This window comes from Lycium barbarum, chromosome 3 (assembly GCF_019175385.1).
Source record: "Lycium barbarum isolate Lr01 chromosome 3, ASM1917538v2, whole genome shotgun sequence".
NCBI lineage: Eukaryota > Viridiplantae > Streptophyta > Magnoliopsida > Solanales > Solanaceae > Lycium > Lycium barbarum.
In genome coordinates this window covers 147,931,541-147,954,076 of record NC_083339.1, presented here as the reverse complement: position 1 = coordinate 147,954,076, position 22,536 = coordinate 147,931,541, and the positions used below count along the sequence as shown (strand labels likewise).

Below are 22,536 nucleotides of genomic sequence, written 5' to 3'. Positions count from 1 at the left end.
ATACTTTTTGTGATCAAAGTCCAAAAGCATCATCTCTTTCAATTATACAATTGTTTCATCATACTATTCATACAAGAATCAACCTAATAAATCCAAAAATCAAGCAAGTTGGCCTGCAGTTTGAACTGTTTGGATCTCATTAGCCTTGCATGGAGTGTAGTTATTATTATTATTATTATTGTGGTAATAATGATGAGGGTAGATAAACTCTATCAATCAATATATCCATATTGCACATATTAAATTGTATGCCAGTAGTCCACTGTCTAGAGATTACGATAGACCATAATAGAGAACAGATGACTGGAGTTTGTCCAAATGGAACAAAAGAGGAAGGGACCATATAACCAGATTAAGGTGATGTAAGTGTAGATTACCTGGCTGCACACTGCTATTATCAGTGACCAAACTTGTTTCCCGGAAAGAAGGGCAGGATATCCTGACCAGGCCAAGAGCTTCAATTAATATTTAACATTTCCCCTTAAAATGGTGTTTGAGTTCGTTTGTGCATGCCTTACTATTTTATCAGGACACTTGCTCTCTTCAATCAATATAAGTAATTCCTCTGTCCCAATCTATGTGGCACAGTTCGAATTTCGAGAGTCAAACAATTTAATTTTGACACTAAATTCGGATATGGAATCTTTTAAGTTTTTTTAGAACAAAATTTACATATTTAGAAACTATGTAAAAAGTACTATAAGTCATAATAATTGACAATTCAAAATTTAAAAGAAATATGAAAAAATTACGGTAAAAACAAGACTTGTTTGAATCTCGAAATCCGAAAGGGATCACACCCACATAAATTGCGACAGAAAGAGTATAAGATAACTCTATCCACCAAATCGTAGGCAAATAAAAGAAATATCAATTTTTGTACGCGGGCAAAATATGATCCCTTATTTTCGATAAGTTTCACCCATTTTATTAATCATTATGCTATATCTTTTTTTTTTTTTTCCCCACGCGATATGCGATATCTACTTGGAGTCTCGACTATATGGATAATTCAGGCCGTGTATAGCCTGGAACATGTCCATCCTAACAAACCCTTGGAGGTGTTACCATACATCCTTATCACAAGTCTTCGTCAAAATATTCACCACTGTACTAGCACGCAAATGACCATCCCTCTCCCCATATACTAGCATGTAAGCGTGTGACAAACATTATATCTTTAGGCCCACAAATTGAACTTTCTATTTATTGGTAGACATGCATTAGTTTCACGTAAGCCTGTCAACCTGTCCGGTTTGACCGGTTCAAACCGGTAACTGGACCGGTTAAACTGGAATTGGAATCGGAACCGGTTTACCGATCACGGTTAACCTTAGATTTTTTACCGGTCTGGTTTGCATTTTTTGGGACTGGTTAACCGGTAGACCGGAACCGGCCGGTTAAAACCGGTTAACCAGTTAATTTTTTTTTTTTAAATAGAGTCGTTGTTGACTGGGTTGGACGGTTGGCCAACGGCTCCAAACTCCCCTTTTGGCCCCCCAACACCCCCCCCCCCCCCCCCCCAAAAAAAAAAATTTTTTTTTTTTAATACTTTAACCCATCCCCTATCCCTATATAAACCCCTCTCCATTTCCAATTTTAATCCACACTAATTCACTCTTCTCTTTCTCTCAATTATAGCTACTTTGCAATAATTAGCCACTTTAAATTTCTCTCAATTAAATATTATAAAGTTTTATTCTAGTTTCAATTATGAATTTTGCAATTATAAAAAAATTATTGGTGGAGTTGGTGATTTTGTAACAATCCGAATTAGCTCCAAAGCTTTGGTGGATTTGCAATTCTAGCCGCCTTCACTTTATTGGAAATTAGTCCGGCAATTTGGTACCTTCATTCCAACTCTATCTTTATTTTCCGCTATTTAATTTACGCAATTTAATTCTAGTAATATAATTTGTAGCAATTTATTTTTTTGTGATTTATTTGAGTGTGATTTAAATTAATTCTATTTAATAATGGCGAAGAGATTTAGACATGGTGCCGGTAGTAGTGGTATTGTTAGGAGTGGGTTTAATGAGGAAATATTTGTGAACGAAACACCTAATTTAGGTATTGATATTGGTGGAAATAATTCACTTTTAGATCACGAGGTAATGCAACAACATTATACCGACGCTTTTAATAAAATTGATGATGATGATGAAACACAAGCCCCCGAAAATCTCATGGGAGATATAGGTCCTGCACAATCACATACACAAGACAAACCGCTAAGAACTTGTAAGTCAACCGCTAAAATTTGAAAATTTATGACTAAGATAAGAAAAGACAAACAACTACATGTTATTTATGTAGACAAGAATTTGTCTTTAGGCAACAAACTAGTAAGGATGGTGGAACGGGTACACTAACGGATCATATGAGAGGTAAACATAAGGATGTTTGGGGAGAGCAAACGGGTTCAAATATGGGGGTATTCAAATGACAATAGACCCACGAACCGGTAAAATTTTTAAGTATGACAAGAAAAAAGAGCATGTAGAAATAGCTAAAATGGTAGCTTATGATTGTTTACCATTTTCCTTTCCTTCGGGTTTGGGGTTTGTTACTTATATTCAACGTTGTTATAGTCCGTTATTTGAGGGTATTCTTAGAAGTACTTGTAGAGCGTATATTATAGATTTGAATAAAAAATATAGATTTTATTTGCGCCATGTATTTATTTCTTTAAATTGTAGTGTTTCTCTCAACGCCGATTTGGATCTTAGTCTTAACAAGTTAGATTTTTTTGCTATTACATGTCATTGGGTTGATGATAATTGGGTGATGCAAAAAAGAATTATAGCTTTTTTATATGATGAAGGGAAAGGTCGTCATGATGGAAATTTTTTAGCGGATTCAATGTCTACTATTATGATTTTTTTTAACATTTATAGAAAAACACTTTGTATTGCTTTAGATAATGCTTCTAATAATACAAAGGCGGTTGGTCTTTTAAAAAGGGAATTAAACCCTTTGCTAAAAAATATTTTTCATGTGAGATGTAGTTGTCACATTTTAAACTTGATTGTTAGAGATGGTCTTAACTATTTTGAAGATTCTATTCAAAAAGCCAGAAATGCGGTTGCTTTTTTTTTTTGTAATGCTAATAGGCATAAAATGAGAGATTTTAAGAATTCTTGTGTGGAAAATGGCTTTAGACCTAGGAAAATTCAAGTAGAAGTTGACACTAGGTGGAACTACACTTACATTATGTTACAACAAGCATATGATTATAGGATTCCCATACAACAAGTTCACAACCATTTTAATACGGATAGTGATGATTGGTTAAATATTACCGATTGGGAAGATGTTAAGGAATGTATTGAACTTTTACAAAATTTTTATAACACAACTCTTGTTTTTTCTAGACAATTTTATCTCACGGTAACCGGAATTTTAGCCTACTTAGCGGAAATAGCTAGAGTTTTACACGAGTATAAAGATAAATCCATCTATCAAGCGGCTATTTTTACTATGACAACAAAATTTAAGAAGTTTTTTTTTCCCATCCCAACTTTATTTATATTGAGTTCTCTTTTAAATTCTTGTTTTAAAATGTCTTATACTAGAGCATTGGTTGGTCAAATTTATAACTATTTAGAAATTGACGAGGAAGTTGAACCATCTTTAAATGAAGTTGAGCTCGCGATTGATGCCGGGTTTAGAAAAGTTTTTAGTCATTATTCTAATTTGGAAGAAAGTGCTACACCCGTTGCTCCACGCCCTACTACTTCTCAAAGTAGCAAAAAGGCTTAAAAGGTTTGTCGAATTTAAAAGTTTTACATTCTCAACCAACTCCTTCTAATAATGCAAACTTTGATGAATATCACCTTTATTTGATGCAACCAAATGTGGATATCAAGGAACTAGATGATTTGGACGTCTTAGCATGGTGGAAGAGATACAAGGCGAGTCATCCAGTACTTTCAAGAATGGCTCGAGATATCCTTACAGTTCAAATATCAACGGTGGCTTCGGAGAGTGCATTTAGCCAAGGAAGACAGCAAATTGGAGACCATAGATACTCATTATCAGGATTTAGCTTGCAAGTACTAGTGTGCATTCGCGATTGGATTAGATCGGAGCGACGCAACGAAAACGTAGAAGCGGTGGAAGGCGAAGAGGAGGAGATTGAAGATTTGATAGCAAGTGGAATGGACCAAATGGAAGACTTTGAAGATATCTCCATGACCGAATATGATATGACGGATGTTAGCCAAATGATTGACACTTTTTTATTTTATTATTCTACTATTTCTTTGCAATTCATGTATTATTTGCAAGTTAAAAAAAAACTACAACTTGCAAATAAATGTTATCCATGAATGAATAAAATATATGGCTTATTGAGCTTTCTTTTATTTACTTGTGTTCATATTTTTACTTATATTAAGTTAGGAATATACCTAAAATATACTAAGAATATACTTATAATATACATCTACTTAAATTAAAAACTAGAAAGTTATATACTTGAAAAATAACTAAAATATACTAAGAATATACTTATAATATAAATATACTTAAGTTATAAAATAGGAATTTATAAACTTAGAAAAAACTTAAGTTATAATACATATAACTTAAACATATATAAGTATATATAGTATACATATAACTTAAACATATATATTTATTTAAGTTATAATACATATAAGTTAAGTTTTTTCTAAGTTTGTAAATTTCTATTTTATAATTTAAGTATATTGATATTATAAGTATATTCTTAGTAAATTTTAGGTATGTGTAGTATAACTTAAGCATATAACTTAATATATATATATATATATATATATATATATATATATATATATATATGCTGTTAGTTAGTAAATATATAAACTTTACTTATAAACTTATATAACATATATAAATATAACTACAATATACTAATAAATAATATAATATATATATACTATAAAAAACAAAAACAAAAAAGGTTTTTTAGGATTTTTTTAATGTTTGGAACCGGTGGCCGGTTCCTATTTTTAGACCGAAAACCGGCCGGTTTAATAACCGGTTACCGGTCCGGTCCAAACCGGTTAGTAGGCTTAGTTGCACGTACGCCCAATCCCTCTAATCTCAAACTTGGTATTATTTCGTACGTGGGAAAGTCACAAGCATGTACTCACACAAGGCATTGTCTTTATCTCATTTTTGGGTTCTTGGTTACTAATTCATACTTTCTCTGCTATCTTCATAAGCCAATAAAAGCCAGAAGTTTTCCTCTTCTGAGTCTGTTATTTATATTTGTCTAGACATTCTGCTTCGCTCTATTCAGCTAACTTGAAACCACAGGGTAATATGAAGAAAGATTGAACTGTTCCTACTTGTCATCGTGAACTTTCAAAATACGAGTATTTTTTTCTTCCTTTTTTCATTTCACTAACGAAAATTACAATTCACTACCTTCCCCTATACATTGTTTTTCAATTTATCTTTCCATTTAGCCATCTGATGTTTGAAATTCAGCATGCACGCAAATTAGAATTATGTCCTCCGTGAACTTTCAAATACGATCTTCTTTCCTTTTTTTTTTTTTTTTTTTTTTTTTTTAACTGACTATATCACAATTCATTAGCTTAGCTAGACATTATTTTTCCATTTATTTTTTAGTCTGATCATATGATATCCAAAATTCATCACGCACACAAGTTAGAATTATGAAACCAGAAGTTGGAAATCGTACAAAAAAGTAGTGATGCGAATTGCAATACATATTGACGAAGAGAACCACTATAGAAGCTTTTCAATCAAAACATGACTTTCTAACAAATATTTACAGGTGAACAATAAGAGCGGGCTAATCAGAATTCACACTTCAATCACGCGACCAGCAGCAAAATTAGAGCGGAAACGATATCCATTCCATCACAACCTCCAAACGATTCTAGTTCTATTGTGTTTTACACTTTGGAGCAAATTAAGCATCGTTAAGAGTTTTTTTCTTCTAAATTTATTTGTTTTTTTTTTTCCTTCATTAAACCTAAAAATTATCACCTTCATTCAGAATCCTGATCCATTTCCATAGCATCATACGCAGCAGCAGCATCCACCAAAGAGATTGTAGGAATACAACTCTCTGCTCGAACCAACACGGTAGGCTGCATCTCTTTGCTGTTCCTCGTCGGACTACATGGCATCGACCTAAGCGATTTAGGTGAATCCAAGCTCCTCCTTAGTAGTTGCCTCATCGCAGCGATTAAGTGAACAGTTGGATCCTGTGGAGGAGTAGATGAACTGAACTTCTTACAAAAATTGAGGTGACGATTCAAGGCTTCTTCCGCGTTGATTAGCCTATCGCAACGCATCAACTCATCCTTCACAGCTTCCGCACACAATCCGCATATCCATTTACCTTGATACCTGTTGGTTTTTAACAAAGAAATTAGGGAAATAACAGTGAAAGGATGAAAGAAAAATACTGCAATGCAGTCAAAGGAAATTGTTTTATTAGCTTTGGTAAGCTATGCATTTATAAGGAACTTAAAAGTAACAATATCTCTACAAAATCATATCTTCAACTAACTAATCAAAAGTAGATAGAGATAACTAGCTAATAACCTATTAACTACTCTCTGTATCCTAATTTATGTGATACTTTTCACTTTTTCAAACTGCATGCACTTTGACCAACATTTTAAGAAGTGTTTTGTTACCAAATTGTTATGAGAAAAAGTTGCTAACTTATACTAGTACTTTTTATGTAGTTTTCAAATATACAAGTTTTAATCTTGAACTATTGAGTTAGTCTAATCCATTTTAAGCTTCGAAGTTTAATAAGAAAACTCTCACATAAATTAAAACGGAGAGAGTAAGATTCGTTCAAAAAACTAATGCAGTAAAATAAAGTTACTGTAGGCACGTTCTAAAGCATAATTCTAAGAATACCTCTGGCGGATCGTCTCTATGTAAGCCAGAGTACACTCCTCCGTCAATCCGCAACAATCGCATTTCGCGAAATCAACCTCGATCACCGACGCCGTTAGTTTTGCGGTAACGGCCGTTTGTGCCTCGGTAGCGTTCATCACCACCGCTGACTCACTGATTACGGTCGTCGACATCGTTTATCGTCAAACTGAAAACGTAAAAAAAAAACGTCAATATCTTCTCAACTGATAATTATAAGGATGATAATGATAAAAAAACACACGGACTATCACTTGTTCGCGAGTTTCACACTCTAACTATAAGTTGTTTGCTCTGCCCACGTGAAGTATCACCATCTACTCTATTATAGCTAAAATATCACTGTATTTGTATTATAACATACCTAATTGAGTAGATGGTGATAGTTTTACGAATAGAAAATAGCTGATAGTTGGTCTAATCAACTTCTTGACGTGTTTTAATATATAGATAGTGATACTTCAGGTAAGAAAAGAAAATAGGTGATAGTTGGCCTAACCAACTTCTACGTGTGTTTTAATACCTAGATGGCAATAGTTCAAGTAAGAAAAGAGTATAATGGGCTATGAAACTTGCGAAAAAACCATATTTCAGCCGTGTTTTTCACCACTAACTCTACAAAAATAAAAAGTATTACCTGCAGAAGTAGAGATACGAATATATTTATACACAAAACTATAAAAGTTTTTATAGTGATTTTCTCAACTTCTGTTTATCTCCGAGAAGAGGATTATTGTAGAAGTAGAAATCGGTTTTTTTATCGTTCTTTCTCCCACTCGCTTTCTTCCTCCTTTGTTTCCTCAGGAACAAAAAAAGTAACCATGAAAGACATATCACAAAACACAAAAAAAGTACTCTAGCTTCTCAATCAGTCTCTGAAATTCCGATTCGAGAGAACAAAGAAAATCAATAGGTACAAATTGCAGAGGTGATAGAAACAGACAAAAAGTATGGAATTTTTTTTCCTCCTCTAAGAAAATTCTTCTTTTTTTTTTCCTGAGCAAAAGTGAGAAATGAGAGAGGATGCGGAGTATAAAAAGAAAGGATAAAAAACTCTCAATGATTGAGTGAGGGTTTGGAGAATCCACGTCAGCGATTGTGCTGTCAATTAAATTTAGGCCGTATATTAATAGATTTCCAGCTAGGCGTTACCAATGAATGGCAAGAAATATAATTCTCCACCTTATTCTTTATATAACTCTGATTTTTATAAATCTGTGGAAATTTTCTTACCTTTTATTAAAAAGTCTTTAACGAATAAGAATCCACCACGTCTGGACCACCGATGTGGACCGCCAATTTGTAAAATAGGAAAATATTAATAATAGAAGATCCTAATGTGAAAATATCGTGGCACTGTTTATTATGTAGACTTAATCATAGGGTTCACATTTCACGAACTGGCCACATCTTTTTTTTCTTTTTTTCTTCTTTCACACGTTCTGGTACTTGTAAATCATCTTCCTGTTATTACACCATCTCCTATCACATAAATGTAAACAATAATGCTATAATAAAAAGATCAAATCAGAGTACTTCTTATAATTGCTTACTAGAGAAGGAAAAGAAAGAGAGAGAGGAGTAAATAAAACGAGACATGGAAGGAAAAATAATGGGATACGTTTTCTTAAAATGGATGATTTCTTTCCAATTTTACGCCAATTTCCATATGCAACTTGTGGCAACTTGCTTGATACGAATCCAATTTGCCTTTATCTAAAAAACATAATGATTATTCCATACATGATATAAAACTTTAGCAAATTTCAAATAAACTAAATTCATTTATTTCATTTTCAATTTGTACTTCTTTTCTATCAATTAACATATTTTGGTTATTCACTAAAGAATATAATAAAAAGGTGACACGAGCATCTTAAATTAAGTGGCCATGTCACACATATATAAAGGGGGGGGGGGGGGGGGGGGGCGGTGTAACAACTAATTCAGAAGATATGGACATATTTTTTCTTTTAACGAACCAAAATATCGATTTTAAAAGAGAAAAAAGGATAACAAGGAATACACTTCCATTTGCTTTTTCTAGGAAAAGGATTATGCTTCCACCACAAACGTAATTGATTGCAGCTGCATAGCATGTGTCATGCATAGATAAACTGCATATCAGAATCTAGTTTATGTCTACATGCAAACAAATAGAAGTCTTGGTCTTAGTCTTGGTCACTACCCAGTGTAATCCCACAATAGTGGGGTCTGGGGAGGGTAAGATGTACGCAGCCTTACCCCTACCCGGGTAGGGAGGCTGTTTCCAATTGACCCTCGGCAACCCTCCTCCTTTATCCGGGCTTGGGACCGGCAATGTAAGCGAGCTCACACAGGCGGAGTTTTATTAGATTTATTAGAGGTAAAAGTATGGGAGGAATTTTATTAGTTGGTTATTTTCTTGGGTAGGCGTCGGGGTTGAGAAAACAACTACTCCTAGTACAATATGTATTCTGATTATATTTTTTTTTGACATATACTCCCTCCGTTTCAATTTATACGAACCCATTTGACTGGGCATGACATTTAAGAAAGAGGAAATACTTTTGAAACTTGTGGCTCAAAATAAGTCTTGAAAATTTGTGTGGCTATAAATTATTCATAAAGTGAATTTATTTCCAAATTAGGAAAGAATTCTTTCCTAATTTACTTCGAAGTCATTCATTTTGGCACGGACTAAAAAGGAAATAGGTTCAAACAAATTGAAATAGAGGGAGTATTTGTTTTCAATTTAGTGTCTGATATCCTCTTTAAGATTCGACTGATTTGAGTTTATGTGCGAGATATATCACTTTCGAATAAAGTGTTTCTATTAAAGGTGATTTTAGGTATTCTGATCAAACCAAACAATTTAAGTTTATGAGTCATAAATTAAAGTTAGAATATATATCATGTGACAATAGTTAAAGATATAAGTTTATATGCAAAAGTTTATATATTTATATCTAACTTTGATATCAGGTGCATCAGTGCATGTAAATAGTTACTCACTTCCATCTGTTTGCCTTACATTACCACAACAAACAGAAAAAAGGAAAAAAAAAAAACATTAGAGCTTGATCAATAATTTTAATTTTTAAGCGATAAAAGCTCGCTAATTGATAGGAAAAAGACGAACTCCTGTCTAATGTGATTCGGTTTTGAATTTTTTAGCAAAATTCCACTGTGCTAAAACAACAAAAGTGTTGAAAGAAAAAGAAAAAACAAAGCACTAGTGATAATGTTATAGTACAAGTGGCTAGTGCTAGGCTGGAAGCGGAAAGCTGATTTGGTATATTTTTGTTAGGTGGCGGCCGCTAAATCATGCACCAATGCCAACTCGTCGCCGATATCAGTATTGGATCTGACCTGGAAAATGAAAAAAGAATATATAATAAAAATGGCTTTTCCAGTTCCCACGAAAAAAAAGGGGTTCGCCCCTTTAATTTGGTCGTGGACTTATGGTGCGTGTCCAACTGGAGTTGTAAATTATTGGATACAAAAGAGTGAAATTTACGTTACCAAAGTTGACTACTTAAGCCATTGTTTTTTTTATTAGCCAAAAGAAATTGGGACGTGACCTACCCTGAGTGATAATGACCATAGGACGACTAGATGAGTCACCTTCATATATGTTTTTTTCATATTTTTTAACTAGCACTGCATGGACCAAGTGAACAAGAAACTGGCCTTATGACCCAAAAAAAATAATTACAAAAACTGATTTATCTTTGCTTATTTTTTACTATTTGTTTTTAGGGAATTAATGGGTGGGTCGGGGGGGGGGGGGGGGACGGTTCTGAAAACGACCTCCACTTAATAATGATCGGGAAAAAAATACCGCCAAACCTACGTGTGTAATTGAACTATGATGGACTGAATTTTTAATTTCATTCGAGCTATGACAGCCAATTCTTCTAAGATCACAAAAGTGATGCTGTAGAAAAAGAAGATTTGCTACAATATATATTGCTCCATGATAGTCTTAAATAGAAACATGTAAAAGTTAACATGAAATAGAGATTTTAGGCATAATAGAAAAAAAAAAATTATAATTAGGGTGGGTGAATCTTTATAGATATCGAGCGATCACATATATAGCATCAAAAAATATATGAAATCCAAAGTATAGGAAATTTTCTTCTAGAAAGATATCGTGAAAAGGTAAAAGTTTTCTTTACTTTTAATCAGAAATCTCGGATTCATGCATCATAAAATAAAGTCCCATTTGATAAAGAGTGCAAAAAGTTCCGATCCACAATGAGTTTTCTATATTGGGAATTTTAATTAATTGGATCAGTAAATTTCAAACACCAAATAATTAATAAATAGAAAAAGAAGACTAAGAAAAAGCGTAAGAAGTTTGAAAGCACCTTCTCATCTTTTAATTAGGTTTAGGGAATACCCAAAGGTAATGAAAGGAAATACTCTAAGACACGAGGTGGTTGTAATGTGGAAGCAATAGTGATCATCAATTCACATGGCTAATTGTTTAGATTACGACATATATATTAACTTTACGACATGTATATTAACTTTTTCATGCTTCACGCTTTATTTGATTGATACTTATATGTCTTTGACACAAATTTCTTATGCATCAATTTATAAGAAATCAAATCAATCACCAAAGACAAAATGTCTTCGGACCCAAGTTGAGATTGTTCCATTAACCAATCATAGGGACTACATGTTTCCATAGTTAATGAAATTTCACGTCAAATGTCTTGTGTTTCAAGGCTGAACTCACATTTGATCATATTACAAATTATACCAATGAAACATCTAGCTCTGGGTCTATCTAGAAGATTTTAGATGATTTGTTCAGATATAGTCTGAAGTAAATCAAAGAACAAAAATTGTCTAAATCCTTAGGCTTCTTAGCTTATTCCAATTATTAGATGACGACAAAGATAGCTAACGTGGGATGTGATTTCATATCATCTGACAATATTTCTTGTGCATGAATCATCTTTGCTTGATGAATCAGTGACTGAATTCGTCGGCACCAAGTCAGTAACTTTCTTTATGCTCCATCTAGTTGAGGAATAATTGATAGGGAGCGTTAAAATATCTATAAAGGGAATTCGAATTAATCAAGTCAATGAATTGCATGCATCGAATGATTAAATCAAAAAGAAAGTTGAGCACTATAGTTTTGATTATTTATTAGTACTAATCCTTTCAAAGTTTAATCCAAGTTTGGAAATTTAATCTCTCAACTATAAACTCTTGGTAAGCATAAATGAGAATGTTTAGTGCGTATTTAAGATGTCAAGTGCATGTACAATTTCCTTATATTTAATTGAACACTATAGTACGTCTTGATTACTAATAAATATACTGTACAATTTAAAAGCTAAGGAGATGAGCAAGCTTTCATGGTTGTCATGAGTGACCTCATACGATCATTAAGAAACTATTTTGCGGCGCGCATAACATATGGTATATGCGCTATACCAACAACTACATGCATGATGCAACCCCGATTTTATTTCCTTTTTATTAAAAAAAAATCTCCTTACTGTCAAATTAGTGTTGGCATTGTCCTATAAGAAAACCTTTTAAAGAAGAGCTTTGTTAGATTCTTGTAAATATTCTTGCTTTGGCTCGTTATTGTGCGTGTGTGAGCATTTTTAGCTTTAGGAAAACTTAAAGAGAAAAGGTGTAAATATACCCCTTAACTTTGCGATTAGTGCAAATATACTCCTTGTTAAAACATATGTGCATATATATCCCTACCATTACACAAATGGTGCAAATATATCCCTTTTTGCTGATGAATTTCTTAAAAAAAAATCATTTAGCTTGTATTTTAATTAAGAAAGTGTCACATGGCTTTAAAAAAAAAAGTGTATCCATTTTTTTAGTAGACTGATTTTTTAAAATTCATGTGGTAATTCTTATTCTGGTGTGTTGGGTCTGGTTCATTTAAAAAAAAAAAAAGGAAAAATTACTTGGCATAGCTGCCTCTAAGAGGTAATTATTGGTAATTAATAACTATATTTTAATTTAGTTATATTTAATAGCTACAGTGATTTTGTAAATTACCATTCGTAACTATACCAAATATATTAGATTTATGGCTTGTATTTCTCCCTGACCTCTCTCTCTTCTCACTCACCTCTCTATCTCTTCTCCCTCGCTTCTCTCTTCGTTCCCTCTCTCTTCTCGGATCTTCTTGTAGCCACCACCGCTCCACTACTGGCGCCACTGCGACAGCCACCGTTCCCGGCGACAATCTCCAGGTTCTCTCTCACCTCCCTTTCTATCTCTTCTCTCTCCGTTCTCTCTCTCTTCTCATATCTGCTTCTAACCAACACCCCTCTACTACCGACGCCACTGCGACAATCTCCGTTCCCTCTCTCTTCTCAATTTCGTGTTCTTCAGTCCACAACTCAGAGAAAAAAGTGAGGAACTTAAAGGAAGGTTGAGGAAACTAGAAGAAGCTTCGGAGAGGAAAGCTTCTCAGATCTAGACGGATACCGGAATCCATGACTTCTTCTCCTTATTGTTTCTTAGATCTGAGTGTATTTGAATGTATTCGTTATTTTTTTTTCTCTATATACATATGTTGTATATTAGATTTGAGTGTATTCGTTATTTTTTTCTTTATATACATAGTTGTTCTTAGATAAAAACTAAGTGTATTTGACTGTATGTGTTGTTTGAATGATCTATCTACATATATGTTGTATACAATTTTTTCGAGTAAATACAATGTATTTGAAATTTTGCATATGCAATTTTGTTGAAATACATTCAAACACAGTCAAATACATTCAACTTTGCGACGCCAGTTGTGGCCTTGCTGATCAGAGCTCGAATACATTCAAATACAACCAAAACAAAAGGATATCAATATATAAATACAATAAAATACACAGCTTCGTCCGGTATTTAAATGCACTGGAATACAATCATTTTGAATACACATGTATTTAGAGAAATTAAGGTTGCATGCATTCAAATACACATGACATCATATAAGGTTTGATACAACTGAACAATGTATTTAAATACACTCAAATACATTGAATTTTCCATAAACTAGCTACGAATTGTAAATTGATAAAAGGTAACTACTAATTATTAACAACCTTAAAAGGTAGTTATTCCTGTAAGTTGCCCTAAATAAAAGTTGGATAGATTTATGTTTCTTAAAGCCACGAAGATATTTTTTTTTTACAAAACATAAACTTGTGGGTCAAGTTTTACATTTAAAGAAATTTGAAATCACAATTTTTTATGAGAATTTGGAATTTGAAATTATGATTTGAAGCTGAAATTAAAATTTTATGCAGATTTCATAAACAAACGTTCATTTGAAATTAAAATATGAAATCAGGCTCTCAAATCCTACGGGCAAACACCTGCTTACAGTGCAATTCTACATGTTATGGCGTGTTTCGGATTTATTCAGATGAGATATGTCGATACATTTGAGGGATACAATTTACGTTGCCGTCAAAGAGAAAACATATCTTCTAAGCTGTATTTACATAAATTGTTATTATTTAATAATTAATCAGTACATACACCAATCATAACAAATTTAATCTCAGTTGATATAACTATTGAAGCCTTCTGTATCAGATACCACATGATTATAAAAAATAAAAAATAAATAAAAACTTTATTTTGATGTGAGCATTGGAGCTGATAAGGGACACGTGGGTAGATATGAGTAAGACAATGTCATTTCTTATAGTTTCATTTCATCCAGATAGTTCGAAATTGCATGATTATTTAACGACCCAAATAATACAGACACGTCCATTCTTTTGATGGCCTGTTATGTTCATCATTTCATTGGTCAATTATATTGTTCTCCTTCCACATGTTTAGGGAAAGCGCTCTATCATTTTCATTTATATCATACTCTTATAGAGGAAACTACAACAACAATAAATTAAACAAATCTCGAATTAATTTCGAAGAAACAAAACAAGTATCATGCTGTTCCATTTCATTATTAGCCCAAACGTTATATTGGATAATTATTACTATAATCTATAAGCTAATAAATGGACCATCAACTTTAATAATTTTTCCATTCTACCACAGAGGTCAACAATAGACCTCGAACACATGTTATAACTCTCAATATATTGTACTTCTTGAAGAGCAACTCTTTTCAAAATATCACGACAAAATGCTAAATTAAAATGTCATTCTAACTAAGAATTCTTGTGGTTTTGGAGGATCCATTTACGGGAGAACGACATAGGAAACCCTCCTTTCCGGCAAACTCTTTATTCCTGAATCTCATCGAAAATGTCCGATACCTCTTGAAGCGGACAGACTTTAAAGCGAGTTCTCCATCCTGATAGTTAAGATCACCCAAAAATATATTCCTCACAAGCAAGTTGGGGTGGATATTGACCAATCCATAGAATCGTGGCACCATATCATTAACAAGGAAAACAATTTATTACTCTAAAGAAAGATTCCCAATGAAGAGATTTGAGATGTAAATCATAATTAATGAGCTACTGGGGCTCAACTGTTTATAATATAAATGTTGCTTAATGGAAGATTCACGCCAATAATTGCTAAAGACGATTGTATGTTGCTTTCAAGTCATCATTAGTTATCACCATTTTAAGTAAAACTAATAAATAATGCCAAGTGGTGGTTGCTGAAGATTAAATAAAGCTTCACCCTTTACCTTGCAGCTTCTCTGGAGACTTAATAAGCATATTTCCTATTAGCTGAAAGTACACTTGACAGATTTGGTTTCTTTCATTTCATTCATTAGTAAAGAATAAAGATCACTGATAGAGCTGATATTTTGTTCCGGCCGGCAAATGGCAGATTGAGGGAATAGTCCCTAAAAGAAAAAGGGGGGAAAAAGTTGATAATGCATATAACAAGGACGAGAACCAGTGTAACAAGATTTTGACTGATTTAAACATCTGGCCGCCTCTAAATTTTGCATATATACCAAGTTCGGTGTGTTTCAAATAACAGCTTACGGAAGACGTTCACCCGCAATGTATTCAAATCTTATGCTAACAAATGTTAAAGAACAAGAAATCATCAAAGATATATACATCAACTTAAACACCTTCACAGGCTCTGTCAAGGTTTAGGTATATTTCGCTAAGAGAATCGCCTTGGTAAACATCACCTGAGGAGGAGGCTGCATCCACTGATCACGAGCTCTACAATCGTAAGAAATATCAAAATTTTCGCTGCACCACAGGTGACAGGGCTTATACCTCGAGTTCTTTTGTGTCATCTATAAACCAACACCCTACTACGAACTCAATGGTCATGATTCCTTTGATCTGTCACAAGTATCATCATTCTTTTGAGAAGAACAAGCAACATCATTCTCAAGGTCCCTAATTAGTTTCTCTATCTGCCTTCTATAAACTGGCATGAAATGATCGCTGATCATAGTTTGTGACAGCCTTATTTTACTGTACAATGATCTAGGAGTGAGAAAAATTCCAACCTTCGTATCCTTAGGTTGGTTATGGTCCTCACTCAACGTGTCGCTGTCACTTTCATGATCGACCTCCTCAGAGAGGAGAGGGACTATATGCATTATCTTTCCAGGAGGAAAGAATCTGTGCACCTCCTTTGTATTTGGAACAGAGCTTTCACCTGAGCTAAGACCTGACTCTGCAATGGCTGCTTCTTCTTCTTCCCTAATCTCCTTCGCAACATCAGTTTCACCTTCAGACTGATCATACAGTTCATGCTCTAGTTGTTGCCACATCTCAACTTCCGTCATTCGGTCTTCGGGTCCATGGGCCACATGTTCCCTATCATCAGGATCGGGATCCAGGCCATTATGGATATTAATCCCATCTGCAAGAGACTGATCAATTTCCGTGTTCCATGTGATCCCCTCGGTTGAAGAAACAGGAAGATCCATCAGTGTCGTACTTCTGGTCTCCTCGGATTCCACAAGGAATGTTTCAGAACTTTCGCCGGGAGAAGTTTCACAGGAGATTTGCCGTTCTTCAGAATTAACCTGAACATTTGTTGGTCGACGTCTGGGACCCATGCATGACCATGATGACAATTGCATGGCAGGTCGTGACAATGCTGCCTGGGCCATACTTTGCGCTCTCTTCATGACAACCTACAGATGACGCCAATGTCAACACTCCAGCAAAGTACAAGATACAAAATAAACAGAGCCAGAAACTCTATGTCACACCCAATTGTCGCATCCTGCATATTACAGCCATCTCCTTAAGTGAATTAAACTATTTAACAGATTCTCTTGATTATTGTTCAAACTACAAAGAATGTTCTCTAGAATGCCAACACCTTAAACATATAGCACAAAAACAACCTACTCCCTCCGTCCCATTTTATATATGAGGGTGTTTGACTGGGCACAGAGTTCAAGAAATAAAGGAAGACTCTTGAAATTTGTGGTCTAAAACAAACTATTGAAATTTGTGTGGCTAGAAATCAATTCATTAAGGGTAAAAAGGTAAATTGAAAGTTGAATTGTTACTAAATATAGAAAGATGTCATTCTTTTTGGGACTGACTGACTAAAAGGAAAGAGCGTCATATAAATTGGGACGGAAGGACTAGGGATTATAAAGTAGCATCCTAAAGACAACAGTGCAGGCAAGTTATATGAATGCACCAATGACCAACAAGCTGGTCCGTCAAATGGTCAGACATTTTTTCGCACATAAGTAAACTGTAATAGTTTCATTACTCCACAAGGTAAGGGAGAACTGAAATAATAGTGCAAACTATGAGTGCACCTGAGTTCCACTGGAAACAGGCCGGAGTATTGCACCAGCACCGGCAACCTTAGCTCTAGCGGTGGCAATTGAAGGAAGACGAGACCCCAGGGCTGATGCAGAACGATAAACAGTACTAAGGATCCTAGTGTGCTCAATCTGATTTCTTAGGTCGTTCAACCAAGCAGATGCTGTCACCTGCAACAAGAAAAGAAGATCATACCTTAAAACTAATTAGGTGATAGAAGAAGAAGTGCAATGTTGGTACAAAGAATAAGCTTCCACACACTATTAAGAAAACTATGCATATAGTAGCAAGTTAGCAACACAGTGTACCATAAACAGAACCCTTTACTCCGAACCATCAGGTGGATGTGTAAACTCGATAATCAAGATTCAAGATCACCATGTCAAACTATACCAATAGACACCAAAGCTTTATTAATTCAATTTATTCGAAGGTGGAATAGACTAGTTTTTGGCCAAAAGCTGAATCTTGGATAAGTTTATAAAGCAACACTAATCTAAATGGATCTTACACCTAAAAGCAAAAATAAGACGAACACATCAAACAATCAATGAATAACAATGCATCAAACCCTGAACTAAGTTGAGGTCAGCTAGCAAGAATAGGGTGGATTAGAAGATATGAAAAAACATCATTTGGCTTAAGGATGTAGTTGTATAGGGATATTGGCTAACTCTTGTCTATCTATGCTGTATATGCATAAGGAGAAAGTGCTTGTCAAGGCACACAGCAAAAGGTTCTCCGGCAGCATAGTTCAGATCAATTGATTCTATTGGAGGAAGAATAACTGGAAGGAGGGGGGGGGGGGGGGGGGGGGGGGTTGGCGGGGAAGGACCATGACTAGTATTTTTATTTTGTTGATAAGTCTAGTATCTAAAACTCATATTCACCAAAACATAGAAACTAAAAGTTTGAAGTGCGAGATAAATTCAACATCAGGACAAAACGTACTATTCCACCAATAGAAGTAACAAGTTGCTTGTCCAGCATCAAAACAAAACAAGCTAGTCAACCTACCAAAGAAGAAAATGACTAACATAATGCACAACAACAACCTACCCAGTATAATCCCATCAGGTGGGGCAACATAATGCACCAATTTCACAAAAAGCAGTCACAGAAATTCTATGATGTAGAGCCAGAAGTTAACCTCAGTGCGCAAATCGTCTACCGAAGCAGCTGAAAATGTAGGCACCAAATCAGCTCCGTTGATTACTGAGGTAATAAATTCACACCCCGATTCAGCTAATTCCCATGTCATACAGGCAGCTGCAAAACATATTTCAAGTGAGAAAAAACTGGCAATATGTACGATTGATGACAAGTGAACAAAATGGCAGAATGTGGATATATATTTAATTACAGGCATACAATCGTGGACAGATTACTAGAGTCAAATTAAAACATTCCAGAAACGCAAGTACATAGAATATACACCTATCCACAAAAAGAAAAAGTACAAACAAGCATCTCAGCAACGAATTTAACAAATTTATATATGAAACCTGGAGCAAATGCTACACAAGTAGCGGTTGACAGTTCCTTCTGCTCACGAAGTACATAAGTTAAAAGAGCTGCAGTTCCTCCACCCAAGGAGTGTCCCACAACCTGTGCGCCAAAAGAAGATCAATTTTATAAGGTAATTAGCCAAAAGACACCATGAAGGCATTTGCAAGAAAGCCCCTAATACAATAGTACACACACACACACTAATTGGAAAGGAATAGCAGACCTACCCTCCGTGCAACTCACGCCCCAAATAAAATGAATAGAGAGGCAGATGCAAGCCAAAAGAAAGAGAAGGATAAAGAGCAACAAAGCCCAAAGAGATAAAAACAAATTACTGGGGAATCAACAACATAGAGAATTGGTAACCAAATAAATATTAAACAGGTTGCAATGGAAAAGATCCAGCCTATATGATTAATATTTTCAATACAGAAACAGAGAGACGCCTCCAACCCCAAGATAAAAAAGAGAAAAAGGGAGCAACGGTCATAAAACTGTGGAAATATCAGACTCAAATATCAAGGACCTTAAGTTTGTATTCGGGATAAATGCTAAGTTCTTTAAGAAGACAAGGCGTTGCAAGTTTTGCAATCCATCGAGCAGCTGCCACCATTCCACAATGCGCATAGCCTAACACCAAATTGCTAACTCCTCCCTCATGTACCATGGTGTGATGGAAAGGCACAACTGCACCAGTAGCAGCTGTCAAAGTATCTTTAATACTATGAGTTCCCCGGATTACAAGGAGGAAAGATTTTGATCGGTGGTCGGCGAGTATTGTAAAAGCTGGCTTCAGAATCTGCATAATAGAATTTGCGCATTTAGAAGAAAGGAATGCATATTATAAGTCAGAGCCTGAGAATTTTGGGGGCAACTTACTCCAGCTTTGGGTTCTTGTAGTAGTACACTTTCTTCGGAATAGCCTGTCTCCTCCAAGAATAACGGGAAAGGCTTTTTGGAGAAATGCCAACAAACTGTCAACAAGTGCAACAGGCATTTAAGCTCTGCAGCAATATCTGAACCTTTTAACTGGGCACTGTCTTCGACACAGAATATGCTACTAACATGTATATTTCCCTGCAAACATTACATGAACCTACTTAGTGACCAACCTGGGTAAGTTAATTTAACTCAAAATTCAAGGTGCTTACTAACATGGCATAAAAGAAAACCATATAGGCATATACAGAACCATATAAAGTTTTGACAATTCACTGTTGGGCTATTAAGTTAAAATGACACCTTCCTATAATAACTATTAGTTTTGGTATATAAATCTATGGAAAAAACATAGAAGTAAAGGAAGGAGCTTTCGTGAAACGTTTTTTTCTCGTTTTTTTCTTTGACAACCTACAGAATTTAGTTGTATGATGGCCACAATCCATCAAGCTTAGACAACTGTTTCTTAAAGATAAAAGTGCGTTTTAACTTTTAACAACAACGGAATTGGAGAGACCTGGAACTAGTCATTATGAATAAAAAGCAATAAATAAATAAAGAATCCACAAAACATTAACACATAATAACTAAAAAGAAAATGAAATAATAAAACACGATAGAGCGCTGCATTCAGTCTCAGAAAAGCAACTAGCATGATCCAAAATCATCTGGCTAGATATTGTTGATACACACGCTCCAAAAACAGGAGACATTTTTAAAAAAAAATTTATACTGGACAAGTTGACAAACTGCTACTCGATCAAACATCTTCTTCCCTCTACTCTATTCCAGTGTTGTAAAAAGCAAGCGCAGTGAAGCGGCGTATGCGCCTTTCAAGACTGCTACTTATTCAAACATCTTCTTCCCTCTACTCTATAGTCTATTCCATGGTGCAATTATTTGCATATTACATTTCATGTTATATGCTCCCTTTTCCAACGTGAGAGACAACATGGTGCAATCATGTGCATATTGCTCAAAAATATGACTGCATAACATCCCACATCAACCCAATACCTTTACTGGGAAAAGTAAACAATTGATTCGTACCTGCTGCTTCAAAAGAAAACTGATGCCAAAAGCCAAGTCCCCAATAGGCCACTTGCCCAAGGTCTCCGAGTATGTAAACCTAAGAGTCTCGGACAACGTTGCGATCGTCTCCAACCATGTAGCAGGGGCCTGTATAAGTCTATTGGAAACCCTATTAACTCCTAGTAAAGCATGATCTTGACCACTGCTGCCACATTCATCGTCATCATCATCCATTGTTGGAGCAGATTGCAACTTCTTATTTAACGTATAATATAATAAAGCAGCAGCACCTGCTGCAGTGGCGATAGTTGCTGTCGCCATCAGTTTCCGAAACCTATGTTTTAGTAGCAAATACAGATAGAGTTCATTACAATTCAATTCAATCTCTCCACAAATCATTAAAAATCTCATCTTCGCCGAATGGCATAATGGCAACGCTGTAAATATAATATTACATATATACCAGAATGCATGTCTCCAATCAGGTGTTTACTTAATAACCTAGATAAACTAACCACAATGTTACACATATCGATAATAGAGTTTAACTTCTGAGAAATGTAACGTAAATTGTGGTACCATCGGATCACCTAAAAGATAACCATACGTAACAGAACAGTATATTAAAAAATGGAATTAGTACCTCAAAATAATGTGAATTACCTACTATAACTAGTAAAAATATATTGATATTGAAATGACAAAACAGCATTGAGCAAAACCCCTTGTTGGGCAGACTTAAAAACCCTAGATATTAAGAAAACAGGCAAATTTGCAGCATAATCTAACTTTTTTTCCAATAAAGATTTCATTTTTCCTATCCTTAGCCATAAAAATCCTCAAAATCATATAATAAGTGATGGAAATTAACCTGAACATGTCCATCATCTAAAAGAGAGAAAAAACAAGTGTAATCCAAAGATTTAAGAGATAATAAATCAATTACGGTTATTCGAGAATCGATTCAAAGCGGTAAAAAAGAATACGTGAAATGAAATTAACGAACCTTAGGAGATCGATTGTAGCAGAAAAAATTGAATCTTTGGATTATTACTTAAATTCTAAGGAACTCAACAACATGTAGCAAATTAAAGTTCAACGCTTAAATGGGAAGTGGACTATCTCTTTCAAACTGGAACTATTATGGATTTTGATTTTGATTTTGATTTAATAAACTGAAACCGTTTTATTTTTTCGGATTATTAAAAACTTGGGACTTTTTGCGCAATGGTTTTGTTTAAATCTGGACACGTGGCTTTTGAGGAATTAAAAATACGCCCAAACAGGCTAAATAAACCGACTCAACCAAGGAGTTGACAATAGGAACGGATTCGGAAAGTAATTATTTGGGATGCATATCGAATAATTAAATCATATTTCTAAATAGAAAAAATTAGTTGTGTTTGGA

At 34.6% G+C, this 22,536-nt stretch overlaps 2 protein-coding genes across 2 annotated transcripts; both read right to left on the bottom strand.

Annotated features, from left to right (window-relative positions):
- Nucleotides 1-5,707: 5,707 nt before the first annotated feature.
- Nucleotides 5,708-8,026, bottom strand: LOC132633523 (uncharacterized). The gene is made up of 3 exons (XM_060350005.1): nt 7,553-8,026; nt 6,898-7,084; nt 5,708-6,372 (listed from the first exon to the last, which is right to left on the bottom strand). The coding sequence occupies exons 2-3, from the start codon at nt 7,068-7,070 to the stop codon at nt 6,009-6,011; spliced, it is 537 nt and encodes a 178-aa protein (XP_060205988.1). The 5' UTR covers nt 7,071-7,084; nt 7,553-8,026; the 3' UTR covers nt 5,708-6,008.
- A 7,870-nt stretch (nt 8,027-15,896) lies between these two features.
- Nucleotides 15,897-22,536, bottom strand: LOC132633522 (uncharacterized). The gene is made up of 8 exons (XM_060350004.1): nt 22,135-22,536; nt 21,147-21,462; nt 20,037-20,234; nt 19,684-19,956; nt 19,154-19,256; nt 18,799-18,917; nt 17,642-17,818; nt 15,897-16,996 (listed from the first exon to the last, which is right to left on the bottom strand). The coding sequence occupies exons 2-8, from the start codon at nt 21,447-21,449 to the stop codon at nt 16,175-16,177; spliced, it is 1,995 nt and encodes a 664-aa protein (XP_060205987.1). The 5' UTR covers nt 21,450-21,462; nt 22,135-22,536; the 3' UTR covers nt 15,897-16,174.

Bases quoted from the DNA above. Each gene is read 5' to 3' on its own strand.
- LOC132633523 (XM_060350005.1), bottom strand. From the start codon at position 7,070: ATGTCGACGACCGTAATCAGTGAGTCAGCGGTGGTGATGAACGCTACC. The intron at 6,373-6,897 runs GTATTCTTAGAA...AAAAACCAACAG, and splicing joins ATAGAGACGATCCGCCAGAG to GTATCAAGGTAAATGGATAT.
- LOC132633522 (XM_060350004.1), bottom strand. From the start codon at position 21,449: ATGGCGACAGCAACTATCGCCACTGCAGCAGGTGCTGCTGCTTTATTA. The intron at 20,235-21,146 runs GTACGAATCAAT...TAATGTTTGCAG, and splicing joins GTTTTCTTTTGAAGCAGCAG to GGAAATATACATGTTAGTAG. The intron at 19,957-20,036 runs GTAAGTTGCCCC...TCTATTATGCAG, and splicing joins TACAAGAACCCAAAGCTGGA to ATTCTGAAGCCAGCTTTTAC.